General features: G+C 46.9%; 1 protein-coding gene across 4 annotated transcripts in view; it reads left to right on the top strand.

Annotated features, from left to right (window-relative positions):
* The window catches only part of ABCA3 (ATP binding cassette subfamily A member 3), a 69115-nt gene that overhangs the window by 33710 nt on the left and 14638 nt on the right, over nt 1-20767 (top strand). For all 4 annotated transcript variants that reach the window (XM_035130689.3, XM_035130693.3, XM_035130691.3 and 1 more), the window contains exons 6-20: nt 965-1224; nt 2165-2281; nt 2439-2559; nt 7535-7708; nt 10859-11040; nt 12389-12535; nt 12646-12775; nt 13516-13670; nt 14344-14499; nt 14733-14943; nt 16176-16326; nt 16790-16888; nt 17820-18012; nt 19102-19405; nt 20082-20355. In XM_035130689.3, the coding sequence (XP_034986580.3) occupies nt 965-1224; nt 2165-2281; nt 2439-2559; nt 7535-7708; nt 10859-11040; nt 12389-12535; nt 12646-12775; nt 13516-13670; nt 14344-14499; nt 14733-14943; nt 16176-16326; nt 16790-16888; nt 17820-18012; nt 19102-19405; nt 20082-20355 (2674 nt within the window). The remainder of the gene's footprint in view (nt 1-964; nt 1225-2164; nt 2282-2438; nt 2560-7534; nt 7709-10858; nt 11041-12388; nt 12536-12645; nt 12776-13515; nt 13671-14343; nt 14500-14732; nt 14944-16175; nt 16327-16789; nt 16889-17819; nt 18013-19101; nt 19406-20081; nt 20356-20767) is intronic.

The raw sequence follows: 20767 nt of genomic DNA, 5'->3' as shown, positions 1-20767 counted from the left end.
AGTATCCAAAGATGAACTTTTGCACTCCCACCTGTACAGGTTCATGCTGAAAAGCCACCAAGATATATATATCAAATAATATTCCAGGAGAAAATTTGGACCACTTTTCCAAATGTGGAAACAATTTTCAGGTTGTTCTTGTATTTAATGGTTACAAACAGAATGGTTGCCTGATCTAAGCATTCTACTGCATAGAAAATGATAAACTGTGACTTCCTGATTTTAATGATATAATGGAGAAGTTTGCATCTAAAAGAGCTCGAAGGAAACTGTTCTGACTTTGTATATAGTGAAATGTTATAATATAGGTATGATTCCCCTATGAATGTTCTGTGTGAATGTCTTCATTAATTCCATACTTCTGTAAACTTATTAAAGGTTATAAATGTATAAACAATATTTTAATCAATGCTGAAAATTCAGCAACGTTCTACTTCCATTGAGCAGATAAAGAAGAGGATGAGGTTTTATTTCTCATGATCAGAACATCTCCTAGCCCTGGGCCTCCAGCTGTTTTAATCCAGGCCTGGAGGGGGGCAGAAAGGAGGCTGGAGAGGAACAGGCAGGGGGAGGAAGAGGAGGAGGAGAAGTGCAGGAGGCAGCAAGCAGTGCCTTCCTGTAGGCCTGGACTTGCCCCCCGCAGCTGTCCCTAGCCTGCCACCTGAGGTGACTGTACCACCGAGCAGTGATGAGAGATGTTAAGAGACCCCTATTCCCCTCACTGAGTTACTACAGTTCCCAGATTTCACAGTGAAGAGGGATTGGCTGTAGAACTACTCTGGGGTCTCCTAAGGACTCTCAGCACCCTTAACAAGTTGTGGCTCCCAGAATTCTTGGTGGGCGGTTGGAGGGAAGAGCCATGACTGTTTAAAGTGGTATGATAGTGATTTGCGGTGTGAATGTGGCCTCAGTATCAGACAAATTCTGTGGTGTCCTTTCTGACCCCCTCCTCTTGCTTCCTTAGGGTATTACCGAGAAGGCTTCCTGGCAGTGCAGCATGCTGTGGACAAGGCAATCCTACAGTCCCACATCAACACTTCTGCGGAAGGTCTGCTGGAAAGGTTCATGGTGGTCATTCGCCGTTTTCCCTACCCACCCTACGTCAATGACCTCTTTGTGCTGGCCATTCAGAACCAGCTTCCCCTGTTGCTCATGCTGAGCTTCACCTATACCTCGCTCAACATAGTCCGCGCTGTGGTGCATGAGAAAGAGAAGAAGCTGAAGGTAATGCAGTGATAAGTGCTTCTGGCAGTCCAGGCTAGGCAGCAAGGCTATGTGTGTGGATTTCTGCATCTGCCGTGTATATACAGTGCTACCTCGACTTACGAAGACGATCCGATGATCTGTTCCACGGCGGTCTTCGTAAGTCGAGGTTTTCGGATGTCGAAGCACACGGTCGGCGCAGGCGCAAAGCGCGATTTCGCACTTCTGCGCATGTGCCAACCGCACGTACCGCTCTGCGCAGGTGCAGAACGTGCACGCAGTGAAAAGACTTCCAGGGTTGTCAACTTCAGAAGTCGAATCGTTCGGATGTCTAGGTATGACTGTAACTGAATTTGCAGTTGCACCAAACTCCTACTGACTTTGGGAATCTAATCCCAGAATTTATTATCCCCAGAGAATCATAGGGTTGTTTCCAGCTAGGTCCTACTCAGAGTAAACCCACTGGACCTGAGTTAGTCATGTTCATTAATTTCAGTGTGTGTACTCTGAGTTGGACTTAGCTGGATACCACCCTTGGCTTCCATCCATTTTTTGGAAAGAGATTGAGGTCCCATCTGCACTATACATTTAAAGCAGTCATATTTCACATAAAAAGGCAGGTAGCTGCTTGCTTCTTGCTTGCATATGTGTTGGAAACAGTAAGTGATCTTACAGCGAGCAGGAAAACTGAAGAGCAATCTATATTGACGGATCTTTTGCATGGAACTGAAGGGGTATGGCTGGTTTTGAAAGATTAGAAAAGACAAACTCAAGCAGAAGAATGTGCCCAGTGTTTGCTGATTGCCCTTATCTGCTGAAAAGAACAGTAAATGTTCATAAGTGCTCCTTAGAAAGGAGAAACTGGCTATGGGATTCAAAGGATGAATAATGTTGGGAAGGAGTCAATGTCAGAAGAACCCAATGGCTTGCATGAGGTTATGCTGAATTTTTGCATCCACAGGAGTACATGCGAATGATGGGCCTCAATAACTGGCTGCACTGGAGTGCCTGGTTCCTCATGTTCTTCCTCTTCCTTTTGGTCTCCAACTTCTTTGTCACCATCCTCTTCTGCGTAAAGGTGAGCATCTCCCAGCTGGTGCTGAAACGTAACACGCACATCAGGGTGGGTAGCGGATTCTCCCTTCCATCTTCAAGGTTTCTTCAGTCTGTATGTTGCTGCTGAGTTCTGAGTAGATAACAGGACTTACCGCAGGGTACTGTATTGATTTTTGCAGGTGAGCAAACAGGGAGCGGTGCTCACAAACAGTGACCCCACTCTGGTGTTTACCTTCTTGACCGTCTTCTCCATCGCATCCATCTCCTTCAGCTTCATGATCAGCACCTTCTTCTCCAAAGGTAAGCAAAGTGTCATTGGCTGTTTGCGCAACCACTTCTCCTCTCAGGCTGGCAGAATCTGCTGGCTGCTGCTTAGCCCATGTTTGAAAAGTTTGTTGCCAAGTTTTCTGAAAAATTAGTTGCCTTTCAGGCCTTGCTTTTGGTCAGTGGAAGGCAGAAAGTAGATCCAGATCTGCTGGCAGATCCCTTTGTGCTTCAAAGCAGATAAACAAGGGTGCCTGGAGGAGATTGGGAAATATCCCAAGAATGACAGCAAGAAAATGGACCACCCTAACGAAGCTCTACCCAATAAAGATCACATTCTTATTACGTTAATGGCCGCTAAGCTCGCAATTTCACATTACTAGAAAGCGGATAATGAAATTTCTGTTGATAAATGGTATGACAGATGTTGGACTACTGCCCTGTTAGAGAAGGTTACCAATAATATAAGAACCATGAAAGGCAAATCAAACCCTATGAACCACGGTGCAGTCTGGGCACCCTTTTTATTTTGTGTACATCAACATCTGATACTGGGAGACATCCACCATCCTGGCAGAAAACAATTTGATTGACCTTGGTTGACACTCTTTTTTCCAGTTAGCAAGACAGGGAAAGGCTAATGTCAGTTTATTTCTTGTGCCGGCAAAGGCATGCAAATTATTATCAGCTGTAATGTGTAATAGTCTCACCTGCGTTTTTTTTTGTCCCGTTTCCTGTTGGTTTTTATGGTTTTCAGCTATTTGATTTGCATTTTATAGCTTGGCTGTGATTTTTTTTCCTTATACTGCGGTGTCTAAGGATAATAAGTAGTTTTGAAAGGAAAAAAGAAGAAAATGACTGCTCTCCCTGCAAATTATACTAGTGAGATGAAGTAAGCTAAGGCGATGGGAAAGAGAAGGTGGCCAGCCGTGGATTTTGGCTTGGAAGGGCTTTGAGTTCAGTTCAGTTCTGGTACTCCAAACAAATTCTGGGGCTCACATGATGGTTCCTTTCTTGGCCCAAGGTTGTGGGGAGGAACGGAAGCACATGCTCATCCCTTGTTTGTTTTTAGCCCAACGATAGGATGTCCTCTTGCAATCCACAGAGAGTCGGCCACAAGCTTAACCTCACTTATCTGTAGGTATTCCGAAATGAATCCCGTAGGACTTATTTCTGAGCAGATATGGGTAGGGCTGTGCTCTTAAGTTGCAGAGGCAGTTAACTCCTGTTTATTCAGCCCCCTGGTGCGGCATTCCACTGCTTTATTGCTTCCAAGTTGAAAGTACAAGAAGCCATGTTCTGTTTTGTTTTGTTTTGTTTTGTTTTTGCTTTGCTTTGCTTTTGGCCTGGCAATTTCCCCCTCCTAGTTTCCCAGGGTGATCATAAGGCCAGGAAGCTGGTGGCGCTTTGTCTCGTCATATTCTGGATTTGAAATGCTAATTATGAGGTTATGCAGGAGCATCAGTGATGTGCATGATAGCTGATAACAGACGAGCAGCTGAGTGGAAATTCCCCAGGGGTGTGGACTGCCTCTTTGCAAACCTAAAAACACATGCCTTTTTCTTCTACTACTTTGGCCTGCTCAAGATACAGGATTGTTGCAGGCAGGGAAGGAGCTTGGGTTACCCATTGCATGTAACTTAGCCATGGTTCCCATGGCAGCTCGATTAGTAGTCGATAGTGCTTGTTGCCACTGGGACTGCAGAATCTTCCCCTGCTCATTTGTGAAGATCAAGTTGCTATTTCAGGCATCAGAGCAGCTCAGGATTTATTTATTTTCTAGGGTTTTTTTGCAAAACTAACTGTTGTGTCCCTTGATGGCCTTTTGCTTCACCACCCTCACATATTGGGTTAGAAGTGAATCCATGAATTGGGAGGTCTCAATAATATCCATGCACGTATAGTATTTGCTACTGTACTGCTGAATAGTAGGCTCAGCTTTCTCCCCCTGAATAAAGCATGAGAAAGGAGCCCTATAGGTCAGACCAAAGGCTTAGCTAGTCCAGTATTCTGTTTCCCGCAGTAGCTGATAACACTGAATTTCCCTCCTTTGCAACAATATGCATCCCCACTCCCATCAATGTTTTTTTCCCCTGCAGTGCCAAAAAACAGAGTGGAGAATGGTCCCTGAGATTGGATCATGGTATTGCTAGGATTGAGCATTCCAAAGTAGCCAGATTTAACATACATTGTTTTTTTTAATTGGCTTCAATTCTGAAGTGGGGTGTATGGGTGGAGAATACCAAGGAAGAGGAGCTGTTTGTGGCTTCCTTTCAGAGGAATTCGTAAGTGCTGCCCTGGGAACCACCGCTAGTCCTTGGTGTGTTTTCAACTAGTCCCAAGGCCTCAGTTATCATAGCACAGGAAGATGCCAAAGAGCAAGAGGTTTCTTTGACTCAGCCACTGCATTCCGAAGAGGCAAGCCACCCTTCCACTTTCAAATCTGAAATGAGGCTTGCCTCTTCAGCATTTGAAGCAGCTGCCTGTGGAAACATCAGGAGGCTTTGAGCTTTGTTCTCCCTGCCCCCCCCCCCCCATGGCATAGTTATGGTATTAATTGGATCACAGCTTTAAAGCACAAGTTGTAAGGGGAGGAAATGCAATTATATGTAGGGAGTAAGAAAACTAGAACTTTGAGCACAACAAATTTTATTGTAATGCTCTCTAAGCCAACCCTTTAATGACGAGGCTCCTGATTTGGTAGGTGTCCTTTTTCTGAGTGCAGCTAGTCCCTGCTAAATCAAGATTTGTACCCTGTACCTGGAAGTCCCACTGGGATCAGCTGCAAATGCAGCTAGTCCCTGTTGAAGGTGCCAGCAGCAACACCCCCACCCCCCACCTTTGGCAGTTTAATGGATTGCAATGTTTACCGTGTTTCTCATAAAATGAGACACCATCTTATATTTATTTTTCCTCAAAAAATCCCCACGGTGGCTTATTTTTGGGGAATGTCTTATTTTTTCGAGTGGGAGCCGGCAACAGTGCGCTGTGCCAAGCCCCAACCCAGCGGGACCCGGTGAGAGCCGGCAGCACGCGCCGCGCGGGACCTGGGGAGAGCCGGGGGGCAGAAAATAAAAACGGCAAGGCTGCCCTCCCATTTGCGTGCTGCTGGGAAGCAGAAGAAACGCCGTGATCCAAGGAGCATGGCCACGTTGGCGGAGCAGGAAGCAGCCGCAGAGGCGGCTGTGAGAGAAGCGGCGGTGGAGGGCCCGGCAAGAGGCGGCTGCACGGGAGCTGCTTCAGGAAGCGCAGCGCAGCACGAAGAGCCTGGTGAGAGGCAGCGACTGGGGGCGAGCGTTCTGAGCGCTGCGGCAGTGGCGAAGAAGCGCCCGATCAGCCCGCCTCTCAGCTGATCGTCGGGAAGCCCCCACCCCCGCAAAACACACGGCGGTGGTGGCGAAGGCGGCCACTGCGAGTGGCATGAAAAGAAGGCCGCCAGCAAGCGCGCTGCTGCCTCTTGCCGGCTCTTCCGAAGGTGCTTAAATGCCTTCCTTTCCTTGCCAGACCTGCCCCCTCACTATGGCTAATTTTTTGGGGTATGTCTTATATTTAATCAACTCGTGAAAAGCCTGCCATGTCTTATTTTATAGGGGCATCTTATTTTATGAGAAACACGGTACATGTCAAAAGCAACTCCAGAAATTTGAGGCCTAAGCAGTGACTATGCCAGGAGCAGATTGCAGAGTGAAAAACAGCCAGGTCTAGTGTGTCCCTGTAAAACTTGAAAATCTTGTTTGCCCCTGGTTTTCAGAGTTGCGCCTCTGGAAGAGGTGGGATGTGACTAAGCACAGTGAACAAGTTTGTCACTGTGGGAATGCAGACGCAGACCCTTGTTCAGCCCACCCATGCAACAGTTTTTCATTTGGATGCTTTTTTATACTGAAACCTTCCAGCCAAGCAGACAGTAATTCATTTGAGGTTTGCAAGTTTAATGTACCTGTCATTGTGCATTAACAACACTTTCTTCTTAGTAGAAAACATTGCACATCAAATCACAAAAGCGATGCCATTTTTAATTGCGCTTTGCTCATTTTTAACAGATGAAAAAGTTAAACAAAAATATTGTTACATATTATATAAACAGTGATAACCTACAGTTTAATGTGTGTCAAGTGTGCATCCAGTCTAAAGATTCTCTGCATATGGAATGTGAGTATGTCAAGGAGAAGAGTTTGAGGCTGGCCTTCTCCTTGATGTGCTAGCTTTCCAAATGCAGAGAGTTTTCTGTGTGTTTTAATAATAATAATAATAATAATAATAATAAATAATAATAATAATAATAATAATAATAATAATAATAATAATAATAATATATTATTTATACCCCGCCCATCTGGCCGGGTTCCCCCAGCCACTCTGGGCGGCTTCCAACAAAATATTAAAATACAGAAATCCATCAAACATTAAAAGCTTCCCTAAACAGGGCTGCCTTAAGATGCCTTCTAAAGGTCTGGTAATTGTTATTCTCTTTGACCTCTAACTTGGCAGAGTGTTCAAATCATGTTCAGACTGCCCCACCTTCAGTCTGAAGTGATACTCTCGGAAAGGTTATTATAGACACCATATATATATATATATATACTTTTTTTTAAAAGAGAGATTTAGACATATAAGTCTGGCGCAGGGGGTTGGAACCACATATAGAAGTAATGAGCATGCTCAGTGTACACAGAATGCTGACTGACTGTTTTGGGGAATCAGGGAAGGGAAAGGAGACTGCAATGGAGGGTCCAGGGAAAAGGCATTATCTTGCTGGGGTCCTGAGCAGGGTTACTCCATGCTGCAAAACTTTTTTGCAGGTCCCCCTTTGTATTGCACTTTCCTCCACAGTTTCTGCCACAGTTTAAGGAGCCTAGGAGTCAGGACTGCATGGCCCTCTTTTGCCCCTCCCTTCATACACTGGCTTCGATGTCGCGAGTTGGGTTTCCACGAAACAAAGAGCTCCTACTGAATTTGTTAGTGCACATGAATCCTTTTCTCTGAATATTGTCTCTCTCGTTTGCATTCCCAGCAAACGTGGCGGCAGCTGCTGGGGGCTTCCTCTACTTTTTCTCCTACATTCCATACTTCTTCATCTCCCCACGCTACGACACGATGACACACAACCAGAAGCTTTCGTCGTGCCTCATTTCCAACGTCGCCATGGCTATGGGAGCACAGTTGATCGGCATGTTCGAAGGGAAAGGTGAGTTGGCTAGGATGCTACTGACCAGGCGAGAATCCCACCCTCTTGGCTGGCTGCCAGTTTTTGTGGATGCAAATCCTCCTCCGGCAGAAACAGCTGAGCTGCTTTTGCTCTTGGTGCACGTGCAGGAATGCACATCGTTAAACTATGGAACTCTGCCCCAGAGGAGGTAATGGTGGCTGCCAACCTGGGTGGTTTTTTTTAAAAAAAGATTGGACTAGTTCATGGAGGATAAGACACTAGATGGCTACTAGCCGTGATGTCAGTGCTCTGCCTCCACAGTAGGCCTCGGCAATATATCAATATATTGTCCAGGACCGATATGAGTAGACCGCGATGTCGGCTTCACTCAGTGGTATATCGCTGGTGAAACCACCACCACTCCTGAGTCCCTATGCCAGGCATCCCCAAACTTCGGCCCTCCAGATGTTTTGGACTACAATTCCCATCTACCCTGACCACTGGTCCTGTAAGCTAGGGATTATGGGAGTTGTAGGCCAAAACATCTGGAGGGCCGCAGTTTGGGGATGCCTGGCCCTATGCTAATGACTTCTTCCAGCGAGTGTTGCTATCAGAGGGACTTGGGAGCGGTGGCTGTTTCACTAGCTGAGTGAAACCGCCATCCCACTCTGCCCTCATACTGTGCAGAGGGAGAAAAAAGCTACATAAGCGATGTGCCGATACAGCTTGTTCCTCCCTCTGCATCTTCTAACTGCTTGGCTGAGGAGTGTGCGCTTGCTGCTCCCCTCACCCGAGCAGTTAAAGGACCCCCCAGCCCTCCCGAGCCCCAGCTGAGCCATACAAAGAAGCTGCTTTGTCCCAGCCTGCTAGGCACTGGGATGAAACCTCCTCAGCTCCCGTGGTGAGAGCTGCAGCAATTTCACCCGGCGCCTCATAGGCTGAGGCCAGTGCAGCTTGTTTAGCTGGTGATATACCTCGATGCTGAAAAGCTGATGTTGCCCAGCTCTACTCCACAATTGGAGGCAGCAATGCTTCTGAATGCAAGTTGCTGGAAACCACAGGAAAGGAGAGTGCTATTGTGCTCAGATTCCCACAGGCATCTGGTTGGCCGCTGTGAGAACAGGATGCTGGGCTAGATGGGCCATTGGGCTGATCCAGCAGGCTCTTTTTACGTCCTTATGGCATGGCGTGGGGTGCAGCAACCAGAGTGGTGTGGTGTGGTGGTTAGAATGCTGGACCCAGGACCCTGGGAAACCAGGGTTCGAATCCCCACTAAGCTATGTAGCTCACTGTGTGTCCCCTTGGAGCATTTACCTTGATATCCTTGGAGGAAAGTTGGAATTTAATTGTATTAATGCAGATTGTACCATAACAGAATGGCAGGAAATGTTGATTGTTTGCAGCGTTGGTCATGATTAGCTCCAAAAACGGGGTGGTGAGATTAGTACTCTGCGAAAGAATGTATTCACCCACGGTGTGAATTGCCTAACTATCATTAGGAGACACGGCAGCCATAGGTTTGTCCTGGGCTGGGTTCTGTATCTGTTTCTGTATCTCTTACAAGCAGGAGTCAGTGTGAGACCAACTCACATGACTTGCCAGCTGGTTATTGAGCAATTGGTAAATGTTTGTTCAGCTGCAATACTCTTGTTGTTCCTGCTCTGGCTGGAATTAAAAGCGGGCTGAATATTTCTTCAATTTTTCTTTCTTTTTCCTGGAAAAAACCACAAACAAACAAAAGTGCAGCATATTTTATTTATTTATAAGTGTCTTCTGTGTACATGGTGCTCTGCAAAGAACAGGTTTGATAGGTATCTACTCCAAGAGGTTTCCAGTCAAAAACACATACAGGGAAAGAACAGGGAGGAATAAAGGAGGCAGGGATAAACAGGGGGGAAAGTTTAGCTGGTGCAGCCATTTCCTCAAAACCATTGCCACCTCCCCAGCACCTGATGTCACAGGTGATGTCAGGTGTGGGAGCAGAGAGGAGTGTGACTGCCAGCACACAGTCATGAGCCCGTCAGCTGATAGACATGCCTGTTGGAATCACCTGTGCCATTGTGGTGGGTAGAGTGTCAGGCTAGGACCTGGGAGACCAGGGTTCAAATCCCCACCCACTCCCACCAGCACAGTTGATGGTCAGGGCTGATGAGAGGTTACCATGTTGACTGCCCCTTGTCTAAAGGATTCCTGGAAGAACTGTTTTTGGGGAGGGACTTGAAGTAAGTAAGGTGATGGCCTGGAGGCTCTCTCGGAGGCAGATGTTGGAGTGTGAAGGATCAAGGGAGGATCAGGTCTGAAAGTCTGCAAGTATCCACCACAATCAGTGGCGGCCGGTGCCCATTGGGACTGGCAGGACAGAAGGCAAGCAGCTCAACAGCAGGTGGAGCCAGAGCCCATGGCAACTAATCCTAGTTTTGTCCCCATCTTCTTCTTCGCCACCCACCCTGTCTCAGGTCCTTATCTGCAATAATCACAATGTCTGTGCGCTCTGTTTCCATGGTTGGAGGCAGAAATGCTTCTGAATACCAGTTGCTGGAAACTGCAGGAGGGGGGAGGGCTCCTGTGCTCGAATCCTGCTTGCTGGTTTCCCACAAGCTTCTGTTTGGCCACTGAGAACAGGGTGCTGGACTAGATGGGTCATTGGCCTGATCCAGCAGGCTCTTTTCATATTCTTAGGTTCTTAATCCACCATCATACTGAACTACCTCATAAGATGGTTGCAAAGCTACCCCACATAGTGCATGCAGTGTGGTTCGGACACTCAGAATGAGCTATACCAGGCATCCCCAAACTTCGGCCCTCCAGATGTTTTGGCCTACAACTCCCATGATCCCTAGCTAACAGGACCAGTGGTCAGGGATGATGGGAATTGTAGTCCAAAACATCTGGAGGGCCGAAGTTTGGGGATGCCTGAGCTATACGAATGTTTTGTTGTGTTGAAATATTTCTTGTATACTCCAAACCGGCTAGTTAATATCCTCCACAGTGGTGTAGCATTAAGTATTTAAAACAAAAACAACTTTGGGATCCCTAATTCGGGAGGAGAGGGTCAGAAGAAAGGGATGTCTTGTTCCCTACCCTGGCCCCTCACCTTTCAGGTCTTAGTAATGCTAGCAGCCTCACAAGGGCTGCAGCCTGCTTTCACTTTGCACTGTTGGATGCAAAACAGATATTTCTGTTTTCCAGGCACTGGGGTGCAGTGGAGGGACCTTCTGAAACCAGTCAGCGTGGACGATAACTTCACTGTGGCTCACGTCTTAGGGATGCTACTCCTGGACTCAGTGTTGTATGGCTTGGTGGCCTGGTATGTGGAGGCCGTGTTCCCAGGAGAGTATGGCATCCCCCAGCCCTGGTACTTCTTCTTGATGGTGAGTCCTGTGCTTCTCTCTCTCCCAATGACCAGCTGTTCTGTAGCCTAGCCTTTGCCAACCTGCTCCCTCCAGTTGCTTTGGACGACAACTCGCAAGTGGTAATCAAAAACATCTGAAGCTTAGTAACGGGGAAGAGTCCAGTGCTCAGGGTATGCTGTGACGATTCTCAGGAGCACAAAAAAAGAACAAGTTGTGGAACTGAGAAATGGAACGTTTGTGGTGGGGTTTGACTTTTATTTTATTTTTATATTAGAAAAAAAACCCACCAAAAAAACTCACATTTCTAGATCTTATAGCTGTGAAGACACATGCAGAGAAACTTAGTTTGTCACCCAAACCTGGACACCTGGTTTTACTATCTCGGGACTAGTGAAATAATAATAATAATAATAATAATAATAATAATAATAATAATAATAATAATAATAATATATTTATACCCCACCCATCTGGCCGGGTTTTGCCAGCCACTCTTGGCAGCTTCCAACAGAATATTAAAATAATCTATTAAGTATTAAAAGCTTCCCTAAACAGGGCTGCCTTCAGATGTCTTCTAAAAGTCTGGTAGTTGTTTTTCTCTTTGACATCTGATGGGAGGGCGTTCCACAGGGCGGGCGCCACTACCGAGAAGGCCCTCTGCCTGGTTCCCTGTAACTTGGCTTCCGGCAGCGAGGGAACCGCCAGAAGGCCCTCGGCGCTGGACCTCAGTGTCCGGGCAGAACGATGGGGGTGGAGACGCTCTTTCAGGTATACTGGACCGAGGCCATTTAGGGCTTTAAAGGTCAGCACCAACACTGAATTGTGCTTGGAAACGTACTGGGAGCCAATGTAGGTCTTTCAAGACTGGTGTTATGTGGCCTCGACAGCCGCTCCCAGTCACCAGTCCAGCTGCCGCATTCTGAATTAGTTGTAGTTTCCAGGTCACCTTCAAAGGTAGCCCCACATAGAGCGCATTGCAGTAGTCCAAGCGAGAGATAACTAGAGCATGCACCACTCTGGCAGGTAGGGTCTCAGCCTGCATACCAGATGGAGCTGATAGACAGCTGCCCTGGATAGACAGCTGCTACCAGGCTTCCTGATTTGACCAAGTGGACATATGTGAGCTCCATTTGGTATCTATGGATAGCTAAAATGAATATTGACTATTCATGAATCCCTGATGCTCATTCTTACTCTTGCATCATGCTAGCTGGGGCTGATGGGAGCTGTAGTCCAAAACATCTGGAGGACACCAGGTTGGATGTGGCCCTCAGGCTGAAAAAGCTGCCTCAGCCCATCAGTTGAAATATTTGGCAAACTCCAGTTGTTGGCAACAATAAGAGCCTCCCAGTTTGTCTCTCCTTAGCCTTCGTATTGGTGTGGAAGTCCTCAGACAGTGCTGGGAAAGGAGAAAGAAGAGGAAGAAGACCCAGAGAAGGCCCTGAAAAGCCAGTACATAGAAGAGGAGCCATCGAACCTTGTTTCAGGGATCAAAATTAAGCACCTGTCCAAGGTAGGTTCTTCTGGGATGCTGCACTCTGAAAGCTGAGTTGTGCGACTGCAGCTTATGGAAAGAGCATCTGAATGCCTGTTTCTGTATACTTCTTGCTTGGCTGTCCTCAGGTGTTCAAGGTGGGGAACAAAGCCAAGGAAGCCGTACGGGACCTGACCCTGAACATGTACGAAGGGCAAATCACAGTGCTTCTGGGGCACAATGGTGCTGGGAAGACAACGACTTTGTCCATGCTCACAGGTAAGGTTGGGCTGTTGGGGCTAGGCTGGAAAGGGACAGTGGTAGATTATCTCCTTTGCATGCAGAAGGTCCCAGGTTCAATCCCTAGCATCTCCAGGTAGGACTGGGGTAAATTACCTGCCTGAAACCCCAGAGAGCCGCTGCCAGTCAGTGTAGACAATATTGAACTAGAGGGACCAAAAGGTCCCTCTAGAGCAGGCATAGGTAACCTTGGCTCTCCAGATGTTTTGGAACTACAACTCCCATGATCCCTAGCTAACAGGGCCAGTGGTCAGGGATCATGGGAGTTGTAGTTCCAAAATATCTGGCGAGCCAAGGTTGCCTATGCCTGCTCTAGAGGGACCAAAAGGAGCTTCCTAGGCTCCTCATCATCATCATCACGCTGAGCCTGAATAATGAGTCAAGACTATATTTACAAAAATGCATCTATTAGGAACAAGTGTGCATAAAAAGGAAAATATTAATGAAGATAATGTACAGAAATGTGCTATATTTGCCTACAAAATGTGGGAATTCACAACCCCCACGTGATAATAGGTTACAGGCAATTAACAGGGTTTGAAATGGTTGAGATTCAGTTATGTACCACACAGGCAGCAAACTAGGATTGGATACACCCAAGAGAGAGTTGTGGACAGTTTTGGCAGGGATACTATAAAATGCCTTTTAAACCTTCTTAGACTTTAGGGGATCCATCTAATCTGCTGGCCACTAATCTGTAGGCTGTTCCTTTTCCCCAGGACTGTATCCTCCAACAAGTGGCCAAGCATACATCAATGGCTATGAGATCTCCCAGGACATGAATCTGATTCGAAAAAGTCTTGGCCTCTGCCCTCAGCATGACGTCCTCTTTGACCAAATGACAGTGGAAGAGCACCTGTACTTCTACTCTGCGGTAATCTCGGATAAATGTTGCAAGGCTTCTTTTTATCATTTGTTACATAGTGTGGTGCAACTCTTCAGGAGATACCCTGGGACTACAACTCCCATCATCCCTAGCTAACAGGATCAGTGGTCAGGGATGATGGGAATTGTAGTCCCAAATCTGGGAGGGCCGAGATTGGGGATGCTTGCCCTACATTAAATGAATGGTGTATATTCTCACTTAGAACACCGGCAATGACAATCTTCTGTAAAAGTGAAGGCCGTACAAATACCAGGCTTATCTCTCTGGCTGGAGGGAGATGCAGATGATGGATGCACATTTCTTGGGCTTGTGAATGCACACATGAGCTTTTCCTGTGTACGGCATTGATTCAGGCTGATGCCACAATGTGGACAAAGTGCAATAAGAATCTGGGGTCAGCAGTTGTCAACTACAGGGACTAGAAAGCTGTTCAGGTTTTTTTTAAGCTTTTTGTCTGACTGGGGATTAGGAATCTCTGGTCCTCCAGATGCTGTTTGACTCCAACTCCCATCAGCCCCAGCCAGCATGACCAATAGCTAGGAATGGGGCACACATTCCCCAACCCTGGTTTAAATGAAAACAGCAGCAGCAAAAATATTTTTTTTGTCAATCCATGTGCTAACTCTTTTTCCATTCTTTTTCCATTTCCATTTCCTCTCAGTTGAAAGGTTTTCCTGCAGAGAAATGTCTAGAGGAGATTGACCGCATCCTGCACATCCTCAGCCTACAGGAGAAACGCTTCTCCCTGTCTAAAGCATTGTCTGGGGGGATGAAACGGAAGCTCTCCATTGGCATCGCACTCATTGGAGATTCCAAAGTGAGTCTTGAGAGTCCTCTGTTTTCTTTCTTCGTTATTCTTTCTGCCACCCCTTTTGCTTCCATTTCCCCCTGCCACTGCATGAAATTAGGTCTCAGGCTTCAGGTTGCCCACCGCTGCTCTAACAATTGCACCACGCTGTCTCTCTTCTGTATTCTGGGTATGCTCCCTTCATCTCTTACACCGGCTGCGTTTCTCCTTGCAATGAGGCCTGTTCTCTCGGCACCGTTTAGGTGGTGATGCTAGACGAGCCAACTTCAGGCATGGATCCGGTTTCTCGCCGGGCCACTTGGGAGCTTCTGCAGCAGCAGCGGAGCACCCGCACCATCCTGCTCACCACACACTTCATGGACGAAGCAGATCTGCTGGGCGACCGCATTGCGATTATGGCTAAGGGGGAGCTCCAGTGCTGTGGGTCTTCGCTCTTTCTCAAGCGTAAATACGGTAAGGAGAATCAGTGCCCTCACCAATGGTTTGTGTATATTCTGCATTAAAATTAAAATAAAAACCTGTCAGGCATCTGGCAATTTCAGCATAGCAATTGTTATTGCAGGGCAGCCTGTTGGTATGTAGTTTGAACACTCCTGAATGCTTCTTGGGGACTGGATGGAGTTCAGTGGTAGATCATCTGCTTTGCTTGCAAAGGGTCCCATGTTCAAGCATGAGACTCTTAATCTCAGGGTTGTGGGTTTGAGCCTCATATTGAGCAAAAGATTCCTGCATTGCAGGGGGTTGAACTAGATGACCCCTGTGGCCCCTTCCAACTTTGTATTTCTATGATCTAATCCAGGCATAGGCAAACTCGGCCCTCCAGATGTTTTGGGACTACAACTCCCATCATCCCTAGCTAACAGGACCAGTGGGAGTTGTAGTCCCAAAACATCTGGAGGGCCGAGTTTGCCTATGCCTGATCTAATCCCCAGCATCTCCAAGCAGGGAAGGATCCTTTGTCTCAGACACTGGATTGCTGCTGCCAGGCAGTACTATTAGACAATGCTATGCTAGATGGAGCAACAGTCTGGTACATTCAGACATGGGAAATATTTCGTTCATTTTCCTGATTATCATGCTAGCGCTTCTCTCTTGTTTTCCAATGTCTCTTTCACACTGCTGTGCCTGTTGTGGAACTGTGGCTTTTTTTACTGATATACCGACATGTCACACTAAATTAAATTCATGCCAAGTGGATGTGCAGTGACACAAGAACCAACATAATTGGACAATAGTGCTCCTCCCCAACCCTTTCCACACATACCTGCTTCTGTCCCCCCATGATTCCCCCATGAAGAAGGCAGGAAAGAACTGTATGCCAATATCCATTTTTATTTTTATTTTTATGCTTTTTATTAGTTTTCTTACTTGATGTAATGCCAATATCCTGCCCCAAATCTCACCACTTTAGTGATTTTAGGGGCTAAGGGGGGCACAGACAGTTTTTTAAAGGAATCAAACAGCAAAGAAATCACTGCATTCCATTAGTTTTTCCAGAAGTGGCTTTTACATCACATTAAAGCTCAAACATAATGCGGAAATTAACAGCTAGGTAAAATGTCAGGGAAGTGGAGCAAATTAAATGCAACCTCAGCGTGAGACAGCTTCCTATGTGCACACAAAAATCTCTTCTCTTCTCCCGCACTTCTCTCCCTTCCCCCACATCTCCATCTGCTCCCTTTCAGGTGCAGGATACCACATGGTGATGGTGAAGGAGCCGTGCTGCAACCTTGGCGAAATCTCCCGCCTCATCTATCATTGTGTGCCCAACGCCACCCTGGAGAGCAACGCTGGGGCAGAGCTGTCCTTTATCCTCCCCAAAGAGAGTACGCACAGGTAGTGTCACCCTCTGCAACAACTGATGAGGGCAAACTGAAGATGGCTTGCCAGGTTCGCCACCGGTGTGGGAGCTTTGTCTCTTGTGAAACTGCAGTGCCGGGGCTCTCTCAAGCATTTGCAAATTTGGGGTGTGTGTCTAAGCCAGTGAGAGCTCACTTTCTCTAGGCGAAGACTTCACCCTCCCAAGGATCACGTGTCAAGAGTGGGTGTGGCCAAATTGTGAAATTGGGCTGGCAAGAACTGCCTTGCAAGTTGCTTTCCCAGCAGCTGGTAAACTATTGTGTGTTCATCGTACATTGAAAGTCCATTGAAAGCATATTCCCCACTCCCCCACAAGAATCCCAGGTTACAGGCCTTTGTCCAAAGGGGGTAGGAAGCACTTCCTCTGTCTAATATAATGGAGTGTTAGGAATACGCTTAGAATGCTGAAGATCTTTCCTGTTTCCTGCTGCTTTTCCAGGTTTGAGGCTCTGTTCACAGAGTTGGAGTTACGGCGGGAAGAGCTGGGCATTGCCAGTTATGGAGCTTCAGTCACCACTATGGAGGAAGTTTTTCTCAGGTAAGGCATTGGGGAAACTAGCAAGGAAGGTAAATATGCTCTTTCAGCAGGATTAAGTGCGAGTTAAAACATGTTGGATTTAATTTCTTTCTGAAATAAGATTCGGGTGTATTTTCCTCTTCTTCTTTTTTGTAATAAGACTTGTCTTGCAGCGGCTCAAAGATATTTTGTTCAAAAGCAGACCCAAAAGTTCAACAGGTGCCCCATGCTATATATTATTATTATTTTGGAGGGGGAGGGAATTTGAGATTAACAGTGCCTATTAACAGTGCAGTTTGGAAGAAACCCCCATTGAGCTCATTGGGACTTGCGCCCAAGTAAACAAGATGATGAAATGATTTGGCAAAACAAAATTTGGCAGTGGTGGGAATAATTTCACAAAAACATTTCTCCTCAAATTATGGGTCAATGCCGTGAACTTCTGGTCAAATCCCTGTTTCTCTGCAGTCTGAGGAACCTGCCCTCCCTTCTCCCTCTACATCAGATGAGCAACCCACATGCGCTGCCACCTTTTGGTACAATTTGGGGGGGGGGGGGAAGCACAGAGAAGGAGGGACAGTGGCTTCATGATTGGCATCACAGCTGATCAATCAGCATCATGCACAGCCATGCTTTGAAAAGAGGGAGGGTTGTTCTATGATTGAAGCAAGGGGCAACCAATCAGACCTGCCCAATGCATACTCTGCTCAAACTGTGAAAGCCCATTTCTGCTTCAACCAGAAATGGGTCCAGAACATTGCGCATGACTCAGAAATGTTGCAAGTGAGCTTCCACAAGAGGTTCATTGCTAAAACTTGCATACAGGTATGACACTGAGGTTGTTGGGAAGCTAACCTCTGGGGTGACTTAATTTTCTTTTTATTAAAAAACCCACAAACCCCACCTAATGCCGATGACATTCGCTTACATGGATTTACTCTCTTCCTTTCAGAGTTGGCAAGCTGGTTGATTCCAGCATGGACATCCAAGCCATCCAGCTGCCAGCTTTGCAGTACCAGCATGAACGGCGATCCAACGACTGGGCCATGGATGACTCCAGCAGCCTGAGTGGGATGACTGACATGACGGATGACAGCGGGGCTCTGATCACGGAAGATTGCTCCAACATCAAGCTGAACACGGGGGTGAGCTCTGGTTGGTTGCTCCGGTGCTGTGGGGACCTGCCAGCCCTTGTGAACATGGCCATTGATTACTTGTGGCTGTTGACAAAAATGGAACTCGCCATACTGCGTGGCTTGAATGAGTAGTACCCCAAATGTGGCCATGAGGAGTTTTATTTCCGGCCCCTTTCCTAATTATTCCTAAAGTTGAATCCAGCCTCCACCATTAGCCAGAGCACCAAGGACACTGGACAGCCTCCTGGGAAGATCATTGTTTCTAGGATAACTGCCTGATTTTACATTTGACTAAAATTCTCACCCATGGTTCTTCACATGCTCAAACTGCTTTTGCAAATAGAGTAGTACCTCCAGTAACCTCTGGATATGTAAACTTCAGGATGCGAAAGTGGCAAACCCAGTAGTATTTGACCGGGTTTCGCCGCATGCACAGAAGCGGTCCTCAGGTTGCAGAAACCTCGGGATCCGACCGGACCTCCGGAACAGATCCCGTCCACAACTGGAGTTACCACTGTATATGAACTAAATGAATGTTCATTATTGCTACATACATATACAAAGCCAGACAAATTCGGCGCGGGTGACTTTGTCAAGCAGTCATCATAATATTGCTTACTGTCGGCTGGTGTGAAATTTCTTGGAAGTATTAGGCGCAACTGTGTACTTAAACATCTCCAAGAATGGCTTTGTAGTTTTAAAAACACCACTATTTTTTTTAATTAAAAAATTAAATGAAAAGAGGGAATACTTCAATTTTTATTGATAATAGTTAGAGTATATTTTATGTAAACCACTTAAAGGCTTTTACGTTGAAGCAGTATACAAAGAAAATACAGATGGTGTCCAATGGATTTGTGATTGCTGATGTGCAGGTCCTTTGTACTCAGAAGAAGGCAGAATGTGGACAGAGTTGGTATGTGCTTATATATGCTCTACCGACACACGTGGGGGCTAGGAGTGGAACCCCCACAGGGAATGGTCACTGCCTGCATATAAATAATAACAGCAACAATGTCCTGTTGATATCCAAGTTTATCTAACCTTCCAAGGGGATCCACCTTATCACTATCCTTAGCCTGCTCTTTGTCTTCCTAGTTCTACCTCTGCTGCCAGCAGTTCTATGCCATGTTTATGAAGAGGGCCGTCTACAGTTGGCGCAACTGGAAGATGGTGGCAGCGCAGTTCCTGGTGCCTCTGATCTTCACTGCCTTCGCCCTGATTGTGGCCAAGACCTTTCCAGGCCAACGAGACTCTTCCCTGCTCAAGATGACCTTAAATCCATATGGACAGACTACAGTGCCCTTTTCTGTCTCCCAAGAATCCACCCTGGCCCAGAGACTAGGAGAGCAGTATAAGGATATCGTGGACTCTCAGCACCAAGGGCCACTGGAGGTAGTGGGTGAGTAGCCGAACCAAGGCAGAGAACAGATATTTAGTCTGTTTTTAAGCCCTTTCAGCAAGAAGAGGTGCTCCAAATCTTCTGTGTTTGCAGGAGAACAAATAGGAGCTGCCGCCGAAATGCTTGCTGTGGCTTAGCAGCTGGGATATGGCAAAATCAAAGTAGATGCTGGAAGGGGGAGGGGAGAGAATGATTGCAACTGGTGTGTGCCTGCCTTGGTACATTTGGCAGATAGGGAGACTGGGGAGCAAGGGATTAGGGTGGAAGCTTGTGGGGGGGAAGTCTCACATAGAGTGTAGGGTAAGGGAGCAAAAAGAGGAGGAAGATAGACTTCCATGTAATGTTAAACACCCAACCAACTTTGGGGCTGCTGGAGTCTTAAAAACAAGATGCCGTCAGTAGGCTGTTCATGTACATTATTTATAGATATTCTGCTTTACTCGAGGCTTCAGGTCATGCCAAAATTTGGCCTAGTTTCCAGCTTCCGGCACCTGTCGGTTTCCTGGAAATCCCAGGTTTCTGTTCAAACAGCAAGTTTCTAGACCTCAGGGTTGCAGAGAAAACCTTCCTCCACTAAACACGATATCTCCTAACGGCTCATCTCAAATGGCATCTGATCGGCCAACGGAAGGCCCACTTAGGAGGCCTGCTGCATTGACCAAAGGTGTTGTTGCAGGTGACCTGCAGGAATACCTGATTTCTCGAGCAGCTGAAGAAGGAGGAGCCTTCAACGAGCGCTACATTGCGGCAGCTTCCTTTGAAGAAACCGGGGATCTAGTGAAGGTGACGGCTCTCTTCAACAACCAGGCGTTCCACTCGTCTGCCGCAGCCCTTCTCCTGGTTGACAACGCCCTGCTGAAGCTGCTGGTTGACCCCAATGCTTCCATCTCCGTGGCTAACTACCCACAGCCCCGCAACACAACAGAGACCGCGAAGGACCAGCTCATGGAGTGAGTTGATTCTTCCTCTCTTTTAAACAATGATGAATTCACTCTTTATTTAATTCCTTTATATACTGTGTTGCCTTTCCTCCAAAGAGTCCTCTCGCCTCTCTTTTTAGCCTTACAACAACCCTCTGAGGCTGCCACTTGGAGAGCAGCTCTCCTGCGACTCTATTCCATTTCCCTCCCAGCAGTCAGCCAGCATTCCATGCCCCACGGGGCATACTCAGTCCTCTTTGGGGTGTTTTTGGAGAGTTCCTTTCCCCCCTTCTCCGTGAATTTTCCCCGTACAAACCTCAGGATTCCCTCGAGTCTGTCACTACCACCCTCTCTTACACATGGCACTTGCAGTTTCGTTGGCTATGCAAGGCCTGGCACCTGAAGAGATGACTTTCCTGATATTAGTATAAATGGTGATGAA

This window comes from Zootoca vivipara, chromosome 13 (genome assembly GCF_965207765.1).
Source record: "Zootoca vivipara chromosome 13, rZooViv2.hap1.1, whole genome shotgun sequence".
NCBI lineage: Eukaryota > Metazoa > Chordata > Lepidosauria > Squamata > Lacertidae > Zootoca > Zootoca vivipara.
This window is presented reverse-complemented; position numbering and strand designations above follow the sequence as displayed.